The sequence below is a fragment of the Triplophysa rosa genome, linkage group LG9 (genome assembly GCF_024868665.1).
Source record: "Triplophysa rosa linkage group LG9, Trosa_1v2, whole genome shotgun sequence".
In the NCBI taxonomy this organism is placed as follows: domain Eukaryota; kingdom Metazoa; phylum Chordata; class Actinopteri; order Cypriniformes; family Nemacheilidae; genus Triplophysa; species Triplophysa rosa.
The window spans coordinates 1,276,797-1,296,880 of record NC_079898.1 but is presented as its reverse complement, the minus strand read 5'-3'; the positions used below and the strand labels follow the sequence as shown (position 1 = coordinate 1,296,880).

At 43.6% G+C, this 20,084-nt stretch overlaps 1 protein-coding gene across 1 annotated transcript in view; it reads left to right on the top strand.

Moving 5' to 3' along the window:
- LOC130559661 (inactive phospholipase D5) overlaps positions 1 to 15,933 on the top strand; it is a 133,888-nt gene extending 117,955 nt beyond the window's left edge. Inside the window, 2 exon segments of the mRNA XM_057342870.1 lie at positions 14,730 to 14,820; positions 14,976 to 15,933. Of these exon segments, the coding sequence (XP_057198853.1) occupies positions 14,730 to 14,820; positions 14,976 to 15,220 (336 nt within the window). The 3' untranslated portion in view covers positions 15,221 to 15,933.
- Positions 15,934 to 20,084: the final 4,151 nt, after the last annotated feature.

The window sequence follows — 20,084 nt, the reverse complement described above, 5'->3', positions numbered from 1 at the left end:
CCCACCCCTCAAAAACACAAAATAACCTCTTTAGCCTTCTCAAGACTAAACTTTATTGGGGAGTGCATACTCTATCTCGTCTTTAATTATTTTAATACATTCTTTCTGCTTATTCCATACTACACTGCGTTCCAAATTATTATGCAAATGATATCTTTCTCTGGTTTTCCTAATTTGTCGATGCAAATGACAGTCAGTATAATTTTCAAGTAATCAACAGTTAGGGTACATTTGGAATTTTATTGAACAAACCTCCCACTGACAACAGTATTTATTTAAAAAATGAAAAACTCAAAATGCACTGTTCCAAATTATTATGCACAACAGAGTTTGAAAACATTTCATAGGTTGTAAAAAACTGAAAATGGTCAATTGTTGAATTTCCAGCATTAGGAGGTCATATTTACTGAAATCAAAAGCTATTTCAATCAAAAACATCCTAACAGGGCAAGTTACATGTTAACATAGGACCCCTTCTTTGATATCACCTTCACAATTCTTGCATCCATTGAACTTGTGAGTTTTTGGATAGTTTCTGATTGAATTTCTTTGCAGGATGTCAGAATAGCCTCCCAGAGCTGCTGTTTTGATGCTAACTGCCTCCCACCATCATAGATCTTTCGCTTGAGGATGCTCCAAAGGTTCTCAATAGGGTTGAGGTCAGGGGAGGATGGTGGCCACACCATGAGTTTCTCTCCTTTTATGCCCATAGCAGCCAATGACACAGAGGTATTCTTTGCAGCATGAGATGGTGCATTGTCATGCATGAAGATGATTTTGCTACGGAAGGCATGGTTCTTCTTTTTGTACCATGGAAGAAAGTGCTCAGTCAGAAACTCTACATACCTTGCAGAGTTCATTTTCACACCTTCAGGGACCCTAAAGGGGCCCACCAGCTGTCTCCCCATGATTCCAGCCCAAAACATGACTCCGCCACCTCCTTGCTGACGTCGCAGCGTTGTTGGGACATGGTGGCCATCCACCAACCATCCACTACTCCATCCATCTGGACCATCCAGGGTTGCACGGCACTCATCAGTAAACAAGACTGTTTGAAAATTAGTCTTCATGTATGTGTGGGCCCACTGCAACCGTTTCTGCTTGTGAGCATTGGTTAGGGGTGGCCGAATAGTAGGTTTATGCACAACTGCAAGCATCTGGAGGATCCTACACCTTGAGGTTTTCGGGACTCCCGAGGCACCAGCAGCTTCAAATACCTGTTTGCTGCTTTGCAATGGCATTTTTGCAGCTGCTCTCTTAATCCGATGAATTTGTCTGGAAGAAACCTTCCTCATTCTGCCTTTATCTGCACGAACCCTTCTGTGCTCTGAATCAGCCACAAATCTCTTCACAGTACGATGATCTCGCTTAAGTTTTCGTGAAATATCTAATGTTTTCATACCTTGTCCAAGACATTGCACTATTTGACGCTTTTCGGCAGCAGACAGATCCTTTTTCTTTCCCATATTGCTTGAAACCTGTGGCCTGCTTAATAATGTGGAACGTCCTTCTTAAGTAGTTTTCCTTTAATTGGGCTCACCTGGCAAACTACTTATCACAGGTGTCTGAGATTGATTTCAGTGATCCAAAGAGCACTGAGACACAATACCATCCATAAGTTTAATTGAACAATATAAAATTAAATGTTTACGACACTTAAATCCAATTTGCATAATAATTTGGAACGCAGTGGTAAAGCCTGTCATAAATAATAATAATAATTCAACTCTGTGACATTTTAACTTAAAACATTTTTTCATATGTTAGCTAGTATTTCTAAACCTGCATACTCCATAATGTAAAAAGTCTCTCCTTAGTTTCTTGTAACTTGTATATCTTAACTAGTGCTTCTGCATATTTCTATGATGATTTCGTCATTTAACAAATATAACAGCGTTAGAGCAGAAAAAACTAGTCTGACAAAACATAACATGTTACTAATAGCAGCCTGGCACTCGACAGTAGAAGTTGATTCATTGCTCAACGTGCCTGGTGACGTTACTTTCTCCAGAAGTTTAACCGTGCTGTACTGCCTCTTCAGGTTGTTTTTCGTGGGAGAGAGGGGTTTGCTTACCTCCACATGTCCGACAACGCACAACAATGCTCTTGCCTTTGACAGAAATAAACTCAAAATAATGATTGTATTTCCAGCTAGAGAACGCATACGTTTCTCTCTCCATGCTGAGTTTGTTTTCACTGGTAGTACCAAAGATTGTCTTGTGATAGGGAGATGTATGGGTCTGTAATACTTACAATTGGAGCATAAAGGCTAACATCGATCAAGAGAGGCACCTCAGCCAATCATATCCTGTGTCTAGTCTCCTTGCCTGCGTTCCGAGCGGCGATACAATTGGCCATTACAAATTTTTAGCTTAAGGTGGCAGGCTTTCCATGAAGTGGCTTTGGTAGTACTTTCCGCGCAGGCACGTTTCAGTTTGATGACGTCGCGGGTGCGACAGGCAGGCATCCAGACTTTGAAAAAGTTATTTCGCTTTTTACAATTTAAATGATAAAACGATACAACGGCAACGATGTTACGCAGCTGTAACGTATAGTTGCCTGGGCTTGGAACTATAATCTAATTACTATTTTAGGAATTATAACGCGTTAAATTACTGTTACCAAAAAAGTAATCAAACTACAGTAACGCGTTACTGCCCAACACTGGTCCTGTACACATTCTTTCTTTCTTGACCCATCAGCTATTACATTTACATTTATTCATTTGGCAGACGCTTTTATCCAAAGCCACTTACAAGTAGTAGAGCATATAAACATTTTGTCAACACGCTAAACAGTAGCGTTAGTTTACAAGGCCATGCTACTAGGAGGATTAAAGCTGGAGTAAGCAAAGGAGAGAATAAACAATACGATTTTTTCAGACAGACAGTTATTGGTTAGTCAAATGCGGAACAGGTATGTTTTTAGTTGTTTTTTGAAAGTTGTGAAGGATGCTGCAGTTCATGTGGAGGCTGACAGTTCATTCCACCAAAGGGGAACCGAATGAGTAAAGGTTTTTGCAAGCGCTGTGATGGAACAACCTGGCGTCGCTCATTTTCAGACTATTAAGAGAACGCTTTCGCAGACTAAACGCTTTCTCTGAGTAACAGTCTTTAATAAAATTAGACTTTAACCACTTAAGTACTGTTTGATTACATGATAAAAATGTGTAATTCAAAGGAAAATGAATTGTGTTTGGATAGGAAATATTTAGTTTGTGTCTTAACACAGTCAAGTTAGAGATGCTCAGAGCCTCAGACGAAAGTGCCAGTACATCACTAAACAGAAAACTTTTCATGTGTTGTGGCTGTTTGTTCGGCATTTTAGGCGAAAACAAATAGACATTTCCAGCTACTACAGCGTTTTTACTTGTTTTTACGAATCAGTACGAACACAGATCGTTTTGACAATGTTGTCGTGTAAGCATAACTTTTTAAAAACTCAATTCATCTACATCTATATATAGTGCACTTCTAAATATTGAAAGAAACATTCTGATTTTGAATAGTTTTGAATGTTGATTTAAAGCGCTCATCCTGTGAAATCTTTGCAGGGATTGGCGTCATAGACATTTTAAACGAATTTTCAGGATTTTATCTTGTGGACAGAGAACAGGTTGACGTATGACTGTAAAAGCTCTTTGAGCTATTTATCTTAATTAATATTTATCCATTAGCACTTTCTCTCTAATTATGCACAGATCTTATTTTTTAAGTCATCAGTGCAATGATGAAAGTTCAGTACTGATTTTCTCCTATGCACCTATAGTGATGACTATATAGTGTTTTCAGTTGTGTTCCAGTTATACCTGTCAACTGCACCTGACCAGTCATTTGTGAAAGACATTACATTCATTGTTCTGTCTCTTGAATAGCTCGCCTTGCTGTCTGGTAGATGGAGAGAACAGAACACTTTAAAAACAGTTTACTGCTGTTACCATCTGTGCAACCGAACTGCATGCCATTGATGTCATGGTAATGAAATGCATCAGTAATACTTTATTCGCAATGTGGAGAAGTCCACACTAAAGGTTTATTAGCTAATAGCTAGTTTGTAACTAATTCTGTACTTTGTTGGGTTACATCATTTGTTCTTAGGACAGAACGTAGCTAGAGTTTGTAAACTCTGTGTAACATACTGTAATGCATAGTCTCATAATATGACATTTATCTTCAACAATCCAGCAACAGCCTTTAAATTCATGAGTAGAAGTTGCATTCAAATGTATTGAATTTTAGTTTATGGCCAGGTGGCCAGGTGGTGCAGTGACAACAATCTCTCTCTGAATGTGGAGAAGGCGAAGGAGATTGTTGTTGACTTCAGGAGAGTACACACTCAGCATGCTCCTCTGACCATCAATGGTGCGACTGTGGAGAGAGTGAGCAGCACCAAGTTCCTGGGCATGCACATCACTGAGGATCTCTCCTGGACTAGCAACACCGCAGCACTGGTCAAGAAAGCACAGCAGCATCTCTACTTCCTCCGCAAACTGAGAAGAGCCAGAGCCCCAGCCCCCATCATGTGCACCTTCTACAGAGGCACCATCGGGAGCATTCTGACCAGCTGCATCACTGTGTGGTATGGCGCCTGCAAACGCGTCCTGCCGTAAGACCCTCCAATGCATAGTGAGAGCAGCTGAGAAGATCATTGGTGTCTCTCTCTCCACCCTCCAGGACATTTATGAAACCCGTCTCACCCGCAAAGCCCTCAGCATTGCAGGTGATCCCACCCAATCGACACATAGCTTCTTCAGGCTGCTGCCATCAGGCAGGAGACTGCGGAGTCTCCAGACCAGGACCAGCAGACTAAAGGAGAGCTTCATCCACCAGGCAGTCAGGAAGCTAATCTCCTGCCCCCTCCTCTCTCTTGCCCCATGCACCACTGAACTCTGACCACATCCGCAGGTCCTTCCACTCCCAACCCCCCACCACAACATACACTGACCTCCACCAGTCACTAGTCACACAGCTCACTACCTCATTCAGTATCGGTCTGCCCCTCTTCAACTACCTCATCTGACAGAATAAACAAAGCCTGCTCTCTTTGTCACTTTAAACAGACTAATAAGCTCTTTGCACTACCTCACATCTGCACAGTTGTACATTTCACCGGTTTGCTCTCTATCTGCCATTATCTTTTTTTCTTTTTTAAATATCCCTGCTTGTAAAGTTGTATTTTGTATAAATATATATCACAGAATAAATATATGTATAAAAATACATATTATATATATATGTATTTTTTATACATATATTTATTCTGTGATAGTGTTATCTGTATGCACCAAGGGTCTGAGAGTAACGCAATTTCAATCCTCTATGTGTATGTACTGTACATGTGGCAGAACTGACAATAAAGCAGACTTTGACTTTGACTTGAAGGTACTATATGTTGTGCATTTTGCCTTACTTACTGAAACTTGTCAACATGGCTTCTTTATGCGAATGCGGTTTCCTTATGAGCACTTGAGCGTTTGTAATAGACGTTGCAATTTTGAGGTGTTCAGTTTGATGCGATTGCTCTCCTCACGGATCAGCTGTTTCTTGTTTTTCACTGACATGTCACTTAAGTGAGGACTAGTGCTGCTTTGAGCCTACATTCAGTATGAGTCAAATACCGAAAAACTGTTAAAATCAGATACTCTAAGACTTTTACTCAAAGTTGTTTTGGAATTCATGACTTTTAACTTGTAATGTAGTCATTTTCATTGCAAGTTATCTGTACTTTTACTTTTAAGTATGGTTTTCAGGTACTCTTACACCTCTGTTGATTTGGTTAGGTCAGTTTACCTTTTTATCAGTAGGGCCTTTGCTATGTTTCAGCCCGTTTTCACCTCACAACTGGAGGAGCCTCCACTTGCACTCGAAAAAGAGCCCTGCCCTGCTATACCGTTGTGCACAAACCAGTGTTGAAGGGGCTTGGGGCAAAAGTTTCACCAAAATCATATAAAAAGACCCTCAAAGTCATATTAATTTTGTCTTTTTGCCAACTAAAATTTCCACACAAAGCCAGCAGCTGAACGTGTCAGCTGCTGGCACGTTCTTTTAGTAAGTTACGAGTTACTCTCTCAGACTCTCTCCTTGTTTTAGCTTCTAGTGCCTAGACCCGTTGCTCTCAAAGTTTTCTGTTCACCTCCCCCTTAGCTCTCGTTGGCGTCCCGGATCTCCCAGCTCTTCACACCCCGGCATCTCTTCTACTGCGGTCGCTGCTCTTGTCTCCGGTCGGCCGGCGGATCGAGGCTTCTCCCCACTGTGCGTGTTCCCTTCGTGGGTCAGGAACTCTCGGACTGTGTCTACTGCTGATTCTCCCGTGAGTGTCGTCGGGTCGAGTCCTCCTCCCCCCCGGGCTTACGAGGTTCCTGGTTTCGAGGCCGGTGTCGCCTGGTGGAATTACTGGACTGTGTTTATAAGTCTCCGCATCCTCTGTTCCTCCCACAGTCATGACAGAATGGTCTGACCATACTGGAGACTCAGCGGGGATGGATCCTCTCCGCAGTGCCCTGCAACAACAAGGGGTGGCACTCGGACACCAGGTCACACGGCTGAACGTCACCGCTCAGGAAGTCGGAATCCTCACCGCCCAGCTCAGCGAGGTATGACGGGAGCTCGTCATGAGCCGGCTTTTTCCGGCTACTCGTCGAGAGGTCACCCAGCAGAGACGGATGCTCATGTCAACAGCCCCCCGGTTTACAGTGGGAGATCCCTATGCCTGCCGGCCTTTCCTCTCCCAGTGTGCTCTGGTGTTCTCCCTCCAGCCATGCCGAAGAATCAAGGGTGGCGTTTGTACTCACTCTGCTGACAGGCAGAGCCCGTGAATGAGGGACTGCCGTGTGGGACGCCCAGGCTCCTTGTTGCCTCTCCTTTGCGGAGTTCCATGCAGAGATGACGAGGCTGTTCGACAGATCGGCCCAGGGGGAGCAGGCGGCTCTATCACCGATTACTCCATCAAGTTTCAAACGCTGGCGGCCGCCTGCGACTGGTGAGCCTGGCCATTGCTGACGAGATCGCCGCCCTCGATCCTCCTCGGAATCTGGATGCTCTCACCAATCTGTGTCTGCGAGTCGAGAGCCGGATAAACAACCGCCGACGCCGCCAACCCTCACCACCTTCCTGGTGTGTCCGGGACACCAACGCTACTCCGAGAGTAGTTGGGGCAAGCTCCAACGAGGAGCCGATGCAACTGGGCCGTTCAAGGCTATCTTCACTGCAGAAGCAGCAGCGTCTGCTAGGAGGACATTGCTTCTACTGTGGGAAGCCCGGGCACCAGGTCGTCCAATGTCCGCTAAAAGATCCCGCCCACCTGTAATTCGGAGAGTCCGGGTGGGCGTCATTCCTGTTAGCTCTCCTGTTTCCCGCTCCGTGTTGCCGTTCCGGATTTTATATGCCGGTCGGAGCCATACCGGCCAAGCACTCCTCGACTCGGGTGCCGAGGGAAGTTTCCCTCGACGCTGCCACTGCTAGCCAATGGAAGATTCCTGTCAAGCCTCTCGCCAAGCCCATCTCGGTCCAGACGCTAGCGGGTCTCCCATTCGCCATCATAACTCACGTTACACCTCACATAAGGCTTTCTTTCTTTCTGGGAATCATTGTGAGTGTATTGAGATGTACAACCTCGATTCTCCCAATACCCCCCTCATATTAGGGCATCCTTGGTTGTCACAGCACAATCCTCACATTGATTGGGTTAAAAATTATGTTTTGGCCTGGAGCCCCTCTTGTCACGCGTCTTGTCTAGGTTCTGCTCCGTCTCCTGTCTTTGTGTCTTCTGTGTTGCAGGTCGAAGCTGCCGATTTGTCTAGGGTCCCGGCGGAATACCACAATCTGCACACTGTGTTCAGCAGGTCGCGAGCCACCGCTCTCCCTCCGCATCGCCCCTACGACTGCGCCATAGATCTCCTCCTGGTCACTTCTCCGCCTAAGGGGTGCCTCTGCCCTTGAGAGAGAGGCCATGAACAAGTATATTCACAAGTGTATACAAGCTGGGATCATTGGCCACTCCTCCTCCCCGGCTGGTGCGGGTTTCTTCTTCGTCCAGAAGAAGAAAGCCCTGTATTGATTATCGAGGTTTGAATGAGATTACCGTTAAGAACAAGTACCCCTTGCCTCTCATGTCAACTGCCTTCGAACTCTTGCAGGGAGCATGTGTCTTTACCAAGCTAGACCTCCGCAATGCCTATCACCAAGTTCGTGTCCGGGAGGGGGACGAGTGGAAGACGGCATTCAACACGCCTTAGGGAAACTACGAGTATTTGGTTCTCCCGTTCGGTTTGACCAATGCTCCTGCCGTCTTCCAGGGCCTCATAAATGCCGTGTTGGGTGACATGATCAATCGTTTTGTCTTTGTGTACCTGGATGATATTCTCATTTTTCCCCCTCTCTCCAAGAACACGCCCGACACGTCAGAGAGGTTCTCCAGCAGTTATTAGAGAATCAACTTTTTTTCAAAGCGGAGAAGTGCAAATTTCACACAGTCACAGTTTCGTTCCTTGGCCATATAGTTTCGTCCAGAGGCATCAACCCTGATCCCGCCAAGATCAGAGCCATCGCCGAGTGGCCTGTTCCCGACTCATGTAAAGCTCTTCAGCGGTTCCTGGGTTTCGACAACTTTTACCGGCGATTTATCCGGGGTTTTGGCCAGATGGCCGTGCCGCTCACGGCATTAACCTCCACCAAGGTCTTGTTCAGGTGGAATCCCCAAGCTCAGTTAGCCTTTGATACCTCAAGTCCCATTTGTCTCTGCTCCTGTGCTTTGTTTTCCAGATCCTGAGCGGCAATTAATTGTCGAGGTCGATGCATCTGATGTCGGAATAGGTGCGGTTCTATCTCAGCGCTCTAGTCATGATAGGAAGGTGCACCCTTGTGATTTCTATTTCCATCGCCTCAGCCCTGCTGAACGAAACTATGACATCGGTAACAGAGAGCTGCTGGCGGTCCGCCTGGCTTTGGGTGAGTGGCGTCTCTGGCTGGAGGGGTCAGCGCAGCCCTTCTTGGTCTGGACGGATCATAAGAATCTAGAATATATCCGTTCAGCCAAGAGACTGAACTCGCGCCAGGCCTGCTGGGCACTCTTTTTCGGTTCAACTTCACCATCTCGTACCGGCCGGGAGCCAAGAACATCAAACCTGACACGCTCTCTCGCCTCTTCAAGATCCCTGGAGGGGAGCCTTCGACCAAACCCATACTCTCCAAGGAGATGGTGATCGGAGCTGCCACCTGGGATCTCGAACATCGAGTAGAGCAGGCTGGTCGAGTGGTGCAAGTACCGAGAGAGTGTCCGGTGGGTCGGTTGCTTGTCCCGGCTGTGCTGTGCCCCGAGGTTCTACCGTGGAGTGATTCCTCTAAGTTGGTCGGCCATCCAGGAGCAGAGGTGGGTAGTAACGTGTTACATTTACTTCGTTACATTTACTTGAGTAACATTTTGGAAAATATGTACTTTTTAAGTTAAATTAAAAGTGTGTACTTTTACTCTTACTTGAGTAAATTTCTAATAGAAAATCTGTACTTTTACTTCGTTACATTACTTACATTGCGTGACGTTCCTTCATTTTAAAATATGCTTTTTAAAATGCGTTGTTTATTTCAAGGTCGTCGTCTCTTTTTACGGGCATTCCCGAGTGATCGATTCTTTTGAGTCGATTCTTTTGAAAGCATTAATTGAACAATGGGCAAAACCATTTGAATAGGCTAATGAATCAGTTCAAATGATTTGTTCAGTTCGCAGCACGATCTGAATCATCTGAAGCAGGATTACTCACTCCTCGTAGCACGAAACTTAAGAACACGCAGAACACAAAGAGCGTTGGATGAAGTGGATATTAATCTATATCTATACAATCAAAACTGCAAATGTGTCATATTGTTTGCCAGTAATGATAAATGAACGCCATATGCGTGCACCCGTGCGACCTGTTCGTCAGACACCGCAACATGCGCGTTACCTGTCAGACACAGAGACGTGGGCTTGCAGAAATATACATTTGAAGAAGAGAAGGAAGAAAACTTGTTGATGGGCGTGTGGTTCACTGTTAACAAGTAAGAACGTTTCACAACACACACGTGACACAGCAAGAGAAAACATGAGCTTTGTTCAAAAATGTGTATTTCATTTAAGAGAGCACTGCAGATGTTTTAGATCATCTTAGGAAATGCTCTGAGTTTAGTTCATGCTTTAGTTTGACATGGTCTATTATTCTAAATAAGTTGTGTAAACTACATTGACATCAGGACTAGATGAAATTTACAGAAATGCTTGTCTCTTCTGTGTTTGTCTATTCTTTAGTCTCTCTAGTATATTGCAACGATATCTGCTTATGATAATTAAAAATATTGATTAAAATGTAATATTAAAATATTGGCGTTAATATTAATTTTATGTAGGCCTATATAATCAGATACAAAGTAACTAAGTAACTAGCTACTTGAGTAGTTTTTTCATTGCATACTTTTTTACTTTTACTCAAGTAATTTTTAAACTAGTGACTTTTACTTTTACTTGAGTAACAATTTCTCTAGTTACTTGTACTTTTACTTGAGTAAAGATTTTGGCTACTCTACCCACCTCTGTCCAGGAGTCCGGGGAACCCTGGCATCCATCCATCAGCGGTTTTGGTGGCCGTCCATGGCCTCAGATGTTAGACAGTTTGTGTCAGCTTGCTCCGTCTGTGCTCAGTGTAAGCCCTACCACTGCCCCCCCCCCACACCCGCTGGTCTGCTCTGCCCCCTTCCCATCCCCTCCCGCCCATGGTCACACATTGCCATGGATTTTGTCACTGGTCTTGCCCCCTCCGGCGACAACACTGTCATCCTCACAGTGGTGGACCGCTTCTCCAAGGCGGCCTATTTCATCCCCTTGCCCAAACTTCCCTCCACCCAGGAGACTTCTCAAGTGTTGGTGGACCACGTCTTTCGCCTGCATGGCTTGCCCACTGACATCGTGTGCGATAGGGGGCCTCAGTTCACCTCCCGGTTCTGGAAAGAGTTCTGTAGACAGATCAGGGCCTCAGCGAGTCTGTCTTCCTGCTTCCATGCCCAGACCAATGGGCAATGTGAGCGAGCCAACCAGGATCTCGAACACAGACTCCAATGTATAACATCGCAGACTCCCGGTTCCTGGAGCCAACAGCTCTCCTGGATTGAATACACCCACAACTCCCTCCCAGTATCCTCCTCAGGTATGTCCCCCTTTGAATGCTCTGTGGGTTACCAACCTCCTTTGTTCCCCTCACAGGAGCTCGATGCTGCGGTTCCTTCTGCTCTGGCCTTCGTTCAGCATTGTCGCCGCACCTGGACGAGGGCCAGAAGGGTTCTGGCCCGAACCTCCCTGAAGACCAAAGCAGCGGCCGATCGTCACCGGTCCTCTCCCCCGACCTATGTGTGTGGTCAGCGGGTATGGCTATCAACCATGAACCTGACTCTCCGGGTGCCCTCTCGGAAGCTGGCTCCCAGGTTCATTGGCCCATACCGCATCACCAAGGTGGTTAATCCGGTGGCCGTCCGGCTCAAACTCCCCCCAAGTCTTGGTCGAGTTCACCCTGTTTTTCAGGTTTCCAGGGTCAAACCTGTCGTCACGTCCCCGCTCAACCCGGCCAGCAAGCGCCCCACACCCCCCCTGCGCCTCGTGGACGGGTCGCAGACGTACATGGTCAGAAAGCTGATGGACGTACATTGCTGAGGCCGGGGTTTTCAGTATTTGGTGGACTGGGAGGGCTATGGTGCAGAGGAATGGTGTTGGGTGCCGTCTCGCAACATTCTCGACCGGTCGCTGATCGTGGACTTCCACCGGAAGCAAGGTGAGCCCCCTCCTTAAGCGCCCAGTGGCGCCGGTGGGGGGGGGTACTGTCATGATCTCAGTCTTGTCTTGGCTTTGTGTCTCGTGTGGGTGTGTGTTGTTTTGTCGACATGTGGAGTGCCGTTTTTGACAGCTCTACACGTGTCCGGTGTCTGTGTCACTCACCCCACCCCCGTGTCTCCCCGCCAGGCTTTTCCCTCACCGGGTTTCCATCACCTCATCACCATCACTCCTGTAGCTCGTTCCCCATCAGTAGTCCCCCCTGGTTCCTCATTATGTTTCACCTGCATTCATTCCCGTCATTAGACTCCCTCTATTTAATCCCTTTGTCCTCTTGTCTTGTGTCAGACAGCTGTTTATTGTTCACGTCGCTGGCCATTCCTAGTCTTGTTATCCTAGTCATCTTGTTAGTTAGTTCATTAATATCTCAGTCATAGTTTTGATTTATTTTTGTTGTTTCTTGTTTTCTCTTAGTGCTGACTTTTTACCTTAGTTACTCTCTCGGACTCTCTCCTTGTTTTAGCTTCTCGTGCCTAGACCCGTTGCTCTCAAAGTTTTCTGTTCACCTCTCCCTTAGCTCTCATTGGCGTCCCGGACCTCCCAGCTCTTCACACCCCGGCATCTCTTCTACTGAGGTCGCCGCTCTCGTCTCCAGTCGGCCGGCGGTTCGAGGCTTCTCCCCACCGTGCGTGTTCCCTTCGTGGGTCAGGAACTCTCGGACTGTGTCTACTGCTGATTTTCCCGTGAGTGTTGTCGGGTCGAGTCCTCTCCCCGTGGCCTCTCGTGGTTCTCGAGGTCCATACTGGTCCAGATCTCCCGAGGTGATTTTGCTCTTCCGTAAATCCCAGTGGGTCAAGTCCTCCTCCCCCCCGGGCTTACGAGGTTCCTGTGTTCGAGACCGCTGTCGAATTACTGGACTGTGTTTATAAATAAAGATTCTCTCTATTTTCACCCGCATCTGAGTCTCCACACCGTCTGTTCCTCCCACAGTCATGACAGAACAGTTACACATCTTTGAGTAACAGATAGCGGTGTTTCTTTACTGATTGAATCAAGTGGGTTGAATTCATCTAGACTGTTTGAACAAATCAGTTGAATGGATGACTCATTAATTGAAAAAGACACGGAAAAAACCTACTGTCGGTTTTAGTGTCATACTTTATAATTGTGACAGGGCTAATAAAAGATATTGATTCAAGCCCTCGAAGATCCTCACCTACGAGGATCTACCACAAAAAATTTCAGCGACAGGCCCTCCAAATCAATGGAAGAAACAAGCAGAGGTGTGTGTATCCAACTTTGTTTTTGACAATTAATTTATCTCTATAGCTGGTCAATATTTTGGGTCAGCCAAATTTCTCACAGCACTATAACAGAAACTAGTTCACACATACCATACAGTGACCCACTAGCCTAACATATCCATAGCCATCAATTTCAGGGTTTCACAGGAAATACAATGTTGGGAGAGAAAAAAAAAACATAGGTAAACCAAATCAAAGAAAAATTCCAACCCAGGTACACTCACCCCAAACTAACCTTACAAAAGGTGAAGCACACAAAACAAACAAAAGAAAACAAGCAAAAAAAAGAATTAAATGTTTAAAATACAAACCCTCTCAACAGGTAATACCCACGAGCACAATAAAAGATGAGCCACAAAAATAGAATTGGGACTACAGCAGTCACGTGCTGTGTAATAACCAAAAAAAACACAAGCAACCAAACAACAAATTAAATTCACTCAAAACAACAAATTTAGATATGTATCTACACAAATAACCATCCGCACACAAAAAGAAAGGAACTAATTTCACACGCACGCGCACACGACGCATACACTCGTGGGAAGATTGAAGACTCCTCCACAGCACCTCAACAGAGATATAAAATGGCGTACCGCCACACAGCGGCAGACAGGTTCCTGCAGCGCCCTTTAACTGACCCCAGTAATGATTACGCACAATGCCACCAAACTGCCTGGGTCACACCCAGAAAGATATGCCACTCCAGTTGAGCACCTTCAGACCCACGCAGAGAGATTTCGCCTTGTTCAAATTCACGCAGATGAATTTACCGCATTTAAGCAGATCCCACAGGACTAAAATATGTAGATCGTTTCCAGATCTGCGCTGCTATGAGCTTAACGCTCAATACTCAAGAGAGGTAAGGAGAATCTTTGCACCACCTGCTACAAACACGCCAGCATGACGGCGGGAATAAGGAAGTAAAAGGAAATTGCCGCCTTTTAAAAGGGCCGTTAACTCGACATCTGCCCAGCTCAATACACAAGATAAATGACCCTCCCCCAAGGAGTCACCCCGTTACATAATGTATGCATTAATTAAGGATACAAAATTCACGAAGTGTTATTGTGGAAATATGTCATCACAATCTGTGAAAAAGATTTGTTGATAGCTGTTAACGAAGATCACAAAAAGGAAATTAGTTCTGTATAAATAAATTTAATGAATGGGGGTGGACTCCTTTTATAAATACATGTGTAAAGTTAAATCTTTAATAAAATATCATTAAATATATTAAATAAATATATTAATATATTAAATTTAATTAAATATGTCTTTCATCACAAGTAAGTGTTGGGGGACCTCGGGCCTCCGAATTGCAAAGGCCGCCCCTGTATTCTATTCCAACTGTTACTCCTGACTGGAGGCTTCCATTAATATTTACTTTTTAATCACGTAGAGTTACGCTTTAACAATTACTAGTGCGTAATTTGTAACCTAGTATATCATGCCACAAATAATGGTTTATCATTTGTGTTTATGGCCAAGTACAACAGAATTAAGTTAAAACATTTAAGACATTTAAGAAATCTCCAGATTGGGTGAATTGATTTAGCTTTACTGACACTCAAAATGAGTAAATCCACACAAATAATATTTACTAATAATACTGTGAATATTTTATTCCTCATGTAGAAATTCTTCATCCAGCGTGAGCAGAGGGGCGGACGTCTGTATGGCATTAATCGTAACAGATACATGGTGACAGATAACTCGGTTTATCTTGGTGAGTAAACCAGACACATCTGCTTATTTTTATTTCAAGACATTTACAAGATTAGACACTATTCTGATCATGTCACATGTGCAACTCTACACAATACAAAATTATAGAAAGAAAGCTTCTTTCTCCTACTGTACATCATGTTCCTGGGTTTGCAGGGAATTTTGACTGGGTGGCCAATGAGTTTGTCTTCAACGCTGGTGTTGGGATCGTGATCAATCAACAGAATAAGATGAACTCTACAGTTGTGGAGATCATGAAAGCTGTGTTTGAACGAGACTGGAATTCCCAGTACAGTAAAACTCTACAAGCCAACAAAATCCCAGCATGCAGCAAGCATACAATCAAAGAGCACACGGACAACATGTCAACTCCAGCACTTCTCCAAAACTCCAAGGCTTAGAAATGACACATAGATTTGTACTTCTGTTGTTTCTTTTAAACCTCAGGCTACGAAGCATGCACTTTATACATGTGTTGATTAAGCAAAGGTATTGCATTCCATTTTACCAACTGGTTTGTACAACAATATATTTTTTGTTGCAGAGTTTGCTTAGAGTTTTCAAAAACTCAAATGATTCTGCATGGCTTTTTCCAAAACCGCTAATTGGGATTTTTGCCATTTATGCAGAAAAAAGGAACCTTGGGTCTAGATCTTCTGGCCTAGACCTTTTAACTATTCCCAGAACACGTCTTAAAGAGATCCCCAACTTGGAAGACTCATATTCCTTAATACGTAGGAATATCCTTACACTACTAGCATAAAAAAACACTAACTGTCTCTCTCAATAGGAGTTGTTCCGGCTTTGTAAAAACTAGTATCTTGGAATAAGCACTTATTGTATTATTGCCTCGTATCGATGTAAATCCCTAAATGTAATGTAAATGTAATTTGTCTTAAAAAAAAAACATAAAATGTAATACTCATTTTAACCTAGGGAGGCCTTCATTTCTTTTTCGATGACGTTAAATAGTGCTTGCAATCTGAAAGATGCAGTCACAATGCAGACACACTACTCAGTTCTTCTGTAGATATAAGATATAGGTGCTGTAAGATAAAAAGATGTAAAAAATATATATATATATATATATACACAATATTTTTAGCCATTAAAAAGATGCATTTTAGATGCTGGTACTCTCTCTCTCTCTCTCTCTCTCTCTCTCTCTCTCTCTCTCAGAAATTTCCTGCAGTTTACCACAGACAGTTTAAAAAATGCAGTTTGTAACTGCCTCTGTTTATGACATCATAATCCTGTATAGAGCCAAATAGAAAAGGCCGCAATTCGTCGCTAGTGGGGTGAAAAGTGGTGACAATTATAGGTTCCCCCACTGCCCAGGGCCCCCACAAAATCCACCAGTTAAACTATATTTCCCTTGTGTTGTAAATATTTATTTTTATTTAAAAAATAATGTGCCTGATGTTTTAATGATTTTTTTTATATCTGCTTCTCTCCCCTACCTAAAAATGGTTTAGTCTGACTCTAATCCAATGGATTCGTCAGCTTGACCAATCAGACTTGAGGTGGTAGTTGTATTCCGAAATGAAGTTCCGTAATGAAGAGCAGGAGACTGAGTAAAAATGTCTGGTAAAAGAAAGCATAAATCTAGGTGTCAGAAATGTAATGAAAGAAAGGAGAGGGAGGCATAACTGCTTTAACCTGTATTAAAGAAATTCTTGATGGACTGTGATAGTGTCGTTTTTGCTGTCCAGCTGATTACGGGTGGGCAGAATGACCAAAAATCTATTTCACAGAATGAATAGTTTTATTTCACGATAACAATATATTTCACGGTAACAATCTCCTATTTTAATTCTATATCGTATACCTCATTTTTCTTAGATTGATTTCCTTTATGTATTACAGTTCATTTAAATGCTCACCATATAGTTAAAATGTAGGAAAGTTATGAAAATGTACTAAAGATATCAGATTAAGTTCTGATGATCAGATTTATTATGCATTTATATTTATCTTCTAGCTATATTATATGTATACAGTAGGAAGATATACAACATGTATAACTAGATGAGGTAAAAGTTTGTGAACAAACTTTATTTTGGCTTGAGAAAGACAGAGGGAGAGGTAGAGGGAGAGAGACCACAACCAGGCAAAATGTATGTGGTTTATTAAGTTTCTTATTAGAACGTATTCGGTTTTGCTGGATGGATGGGTGGACGGATGGATGGACGGATGTACAGATAGATCGATCGATCGATCGATGATAGATAGATAGATAGATAGATAGATAGATAGATAGATAGATAGATAGATAGATAGATAGATAGATATGCGTGACCTATGAGTGAAACAAATCAACCCCCGTGTCTCTACGATGTTCTGATGCAGAGATATAGGATTTGCTAAATGGTTACTAGGCTAACCTGTTTGGTTGCTATGGGCGTGGCTTGGAATATGCCTTTGATGATGCTCTAAGCTATGAGTGAAACAAACCAACTCCCATGTCTCTACGATGTTCTTATGCAGAGATATAGGCTCTGTGCTGCTATGGGCGTGGCTTAGCATATGTCAGTTGATGATACACTAAGCTATGAGTGAAACGAACCAACCCCCGTGTCTCTACGATGTTCTGATGCAGAGATATAGGTATTGCTAAATGGTTGCTAGGCTAACCTGTTTGGTTGCTATGGGCGTGGCTTAGTATATGCCAATTGATGATGCTCTAAGCTATGAGTGAAACGAACCAACCCCCGTGTCTAGACGATGTTCTGATGAAGAGATATAGGTATTGCTAAATGGTTACTAGGCTAACCTGTTTGGTTGCTATGGGCGTGGCTTAGTAGAAACCAATGGATGATGCTTCAAGTCCCAAGTGAATAAAACCAACCCCCATGTCTCTATGATGTTCTGATGTAGAGTTATAGGTCTTCTTAGCTTAATGAAAATCCAGGGATACTGATTGGTTGCCTGAGCCAAATGAGCCCACCCCCTAGTCTCTAAGACACTGTGTTGCAAAGATATCCATCTGGGCTTTTTATAATGGGAGTCTATGGGAGCGGTTGCTAGGTTGCTGTAAATGGTTGCTATGGGCGTGGCCTCATTACTTAAGGAAGTTCCTGGGATACTGATTGGTTGCCTGAGTAAAATGAGCCCACCCCCTTGTCTATAAAGGGGTTGTACTGCGAAGTTATTCAACATGGGACAGTTATGACGCCTTATGTGGGCATGTTTCCTGTCCCATTATAAGTCAATGGGGAAATTTGGGGGGCTCTTACGCCCCAGGGGTACAACTTAAACCCCATTGTGAGGTAAGTTCTTACAGAGCCTGCCAGATAGATAGACGATGGATGGATAGGTAGAGAGATGGATGGATGGATGGATACATAGATAGATAAATAGATAAATTTACACATATTGCTAATCGGTTGCTAGGCTAACATGTTTGGTTGCTATGGGCGTGGCTTTGCATCTGCACTTGATAATACTCTAAGCTATGAGTGAAACAAACCAACCCCTGTGTCTCTATGATGTTCTGATGCAGAGATATAGGTATTGCTGAACGGTTGCTAGGCTAACCTGTTTGGTTGCTATGGGCGTGGCTTAGCATCGGCCAATTAATAATGCTCCAAGCCACAAGTAAAATGAACCAACCCCCATGTCTCTACGATGTTCTGATGCAGAGATATAGGTATTGCTAAATAGTTGCTAGGCTGACCTGTTTGGTTGCTATGGGCGTGGTTTGGTATATGCCAATTGATGATGCTCTAAGCTATGAGTGAATTTAACCAACCCCTGTGACTCTACGAAGTTCTGATGCAGAGATATAGGTATTGTAAAACGGTTGCTAGGCTAACCTGTTTGGTTGCTATGGGCATGGGTTAGCATCTGCCATTTGATGATACTCTAAGCTATGAGTGAAACGAACCAACCACCGTGTCTCTATGATGTTCTGATGCAGAGATATACATATTGCTAATCGGTTGCTAGGCTAACCTGTTTGGTTGCTATGGGCGTGGCTTAGCATCTGCCAATTGATAATGCTCCAAGCCACGAGTAAAACGAACCAACCCCCCTGTCTCTACGATGTCCTGATGCAGAGATATGGGTTTTGCTGAACGGTTGCTAAGCTAACCTGTTTGGTTGCTATAGGCATGGCTTGGTATATGCCAATTGATGATGCTCTAAACTATGAGTGAAACGAACCAACCCCGTGTCTCTATGATCTTCTGTTACAGAAATATAAGTTTTGCTAAACGGTTGCTAGGCTAACCTGTTTGGTTGCTAGGGGTGTGGCTTATCATCTGCCATTTGATGATACTCTAAACTATGAGTGAAACGAACCAACCCCGATGTCTCTACGATGTTCTGATGCAGAGATATACAGTGGCTTGCAAAAGTGTTCAACCCCCTTCATTTTATTCACATTTTGTTATGCTGCTGCCTGATTATTTTTTTACATTAATCTACACTCCATGCACAATAATGACAAAACAAAAAACTGATTTTTGACAGCTTTGCAAATTTATTAAAAATAAAAAACAAAAATAAGTACATTGCATAAGTATTCACACCCTTAACTCAGAAAATGGTTAAAGCGCCTTTACAGACTCAAATCTTTTTGGGTATGATGTGAAAAGCTTTACACATCTGCATTTGGCAATTTTCCTCTCAAACTCTGTCAGGTTGGATGGAGATCATCAGTAGACAAACATTTTCAGGTTTCTACATAGAATGTTCAGTTGGGTTCAAGCACTAGCTGGGCCACTCAAGGACATAGACAGAGTTGTCCATAAGCCACTCTTGCATTGTTTTAGTTGTGTGCTTAGGATCATTGTCATGTTGGAGAATGAACCTTCTGCCCTGTCCGAGGTTCTGAATGTTCTGGGCTAGGTTTTCATGATCATTATCTCCGTATTTTGTGTACAGTCCCTGAAGCTGAAAAACACCCCCACATCATGATGCTGTTTCCACTACACTTTATTGTTAAGACAGTATTGTACAGGTGTTGAGCAGTGCTTGGTTTTCTCCAGACATGATGCATGAATCTGAGATTCATCAGACCAGAATATCTTGTTTCTGACAGTTTGAAAGATTCGTTGAAGTATGTTTTTGCATATTTCAAGTTTCCATGTGTCTTCAGTGAGCAAAGGTTTGAGTCTGGCCACTAAGCCATAAAGCCCAGATTCGTGGAGTGTTGCAGTGATGTTTGTCCTTCTGTAAGTTTCTCCCATCTCCATATATGATCATGGAGCTCAACCAGAGTGATCATCAGCTTCTTGGTCACCGCTCTAACCAAGACCCTTC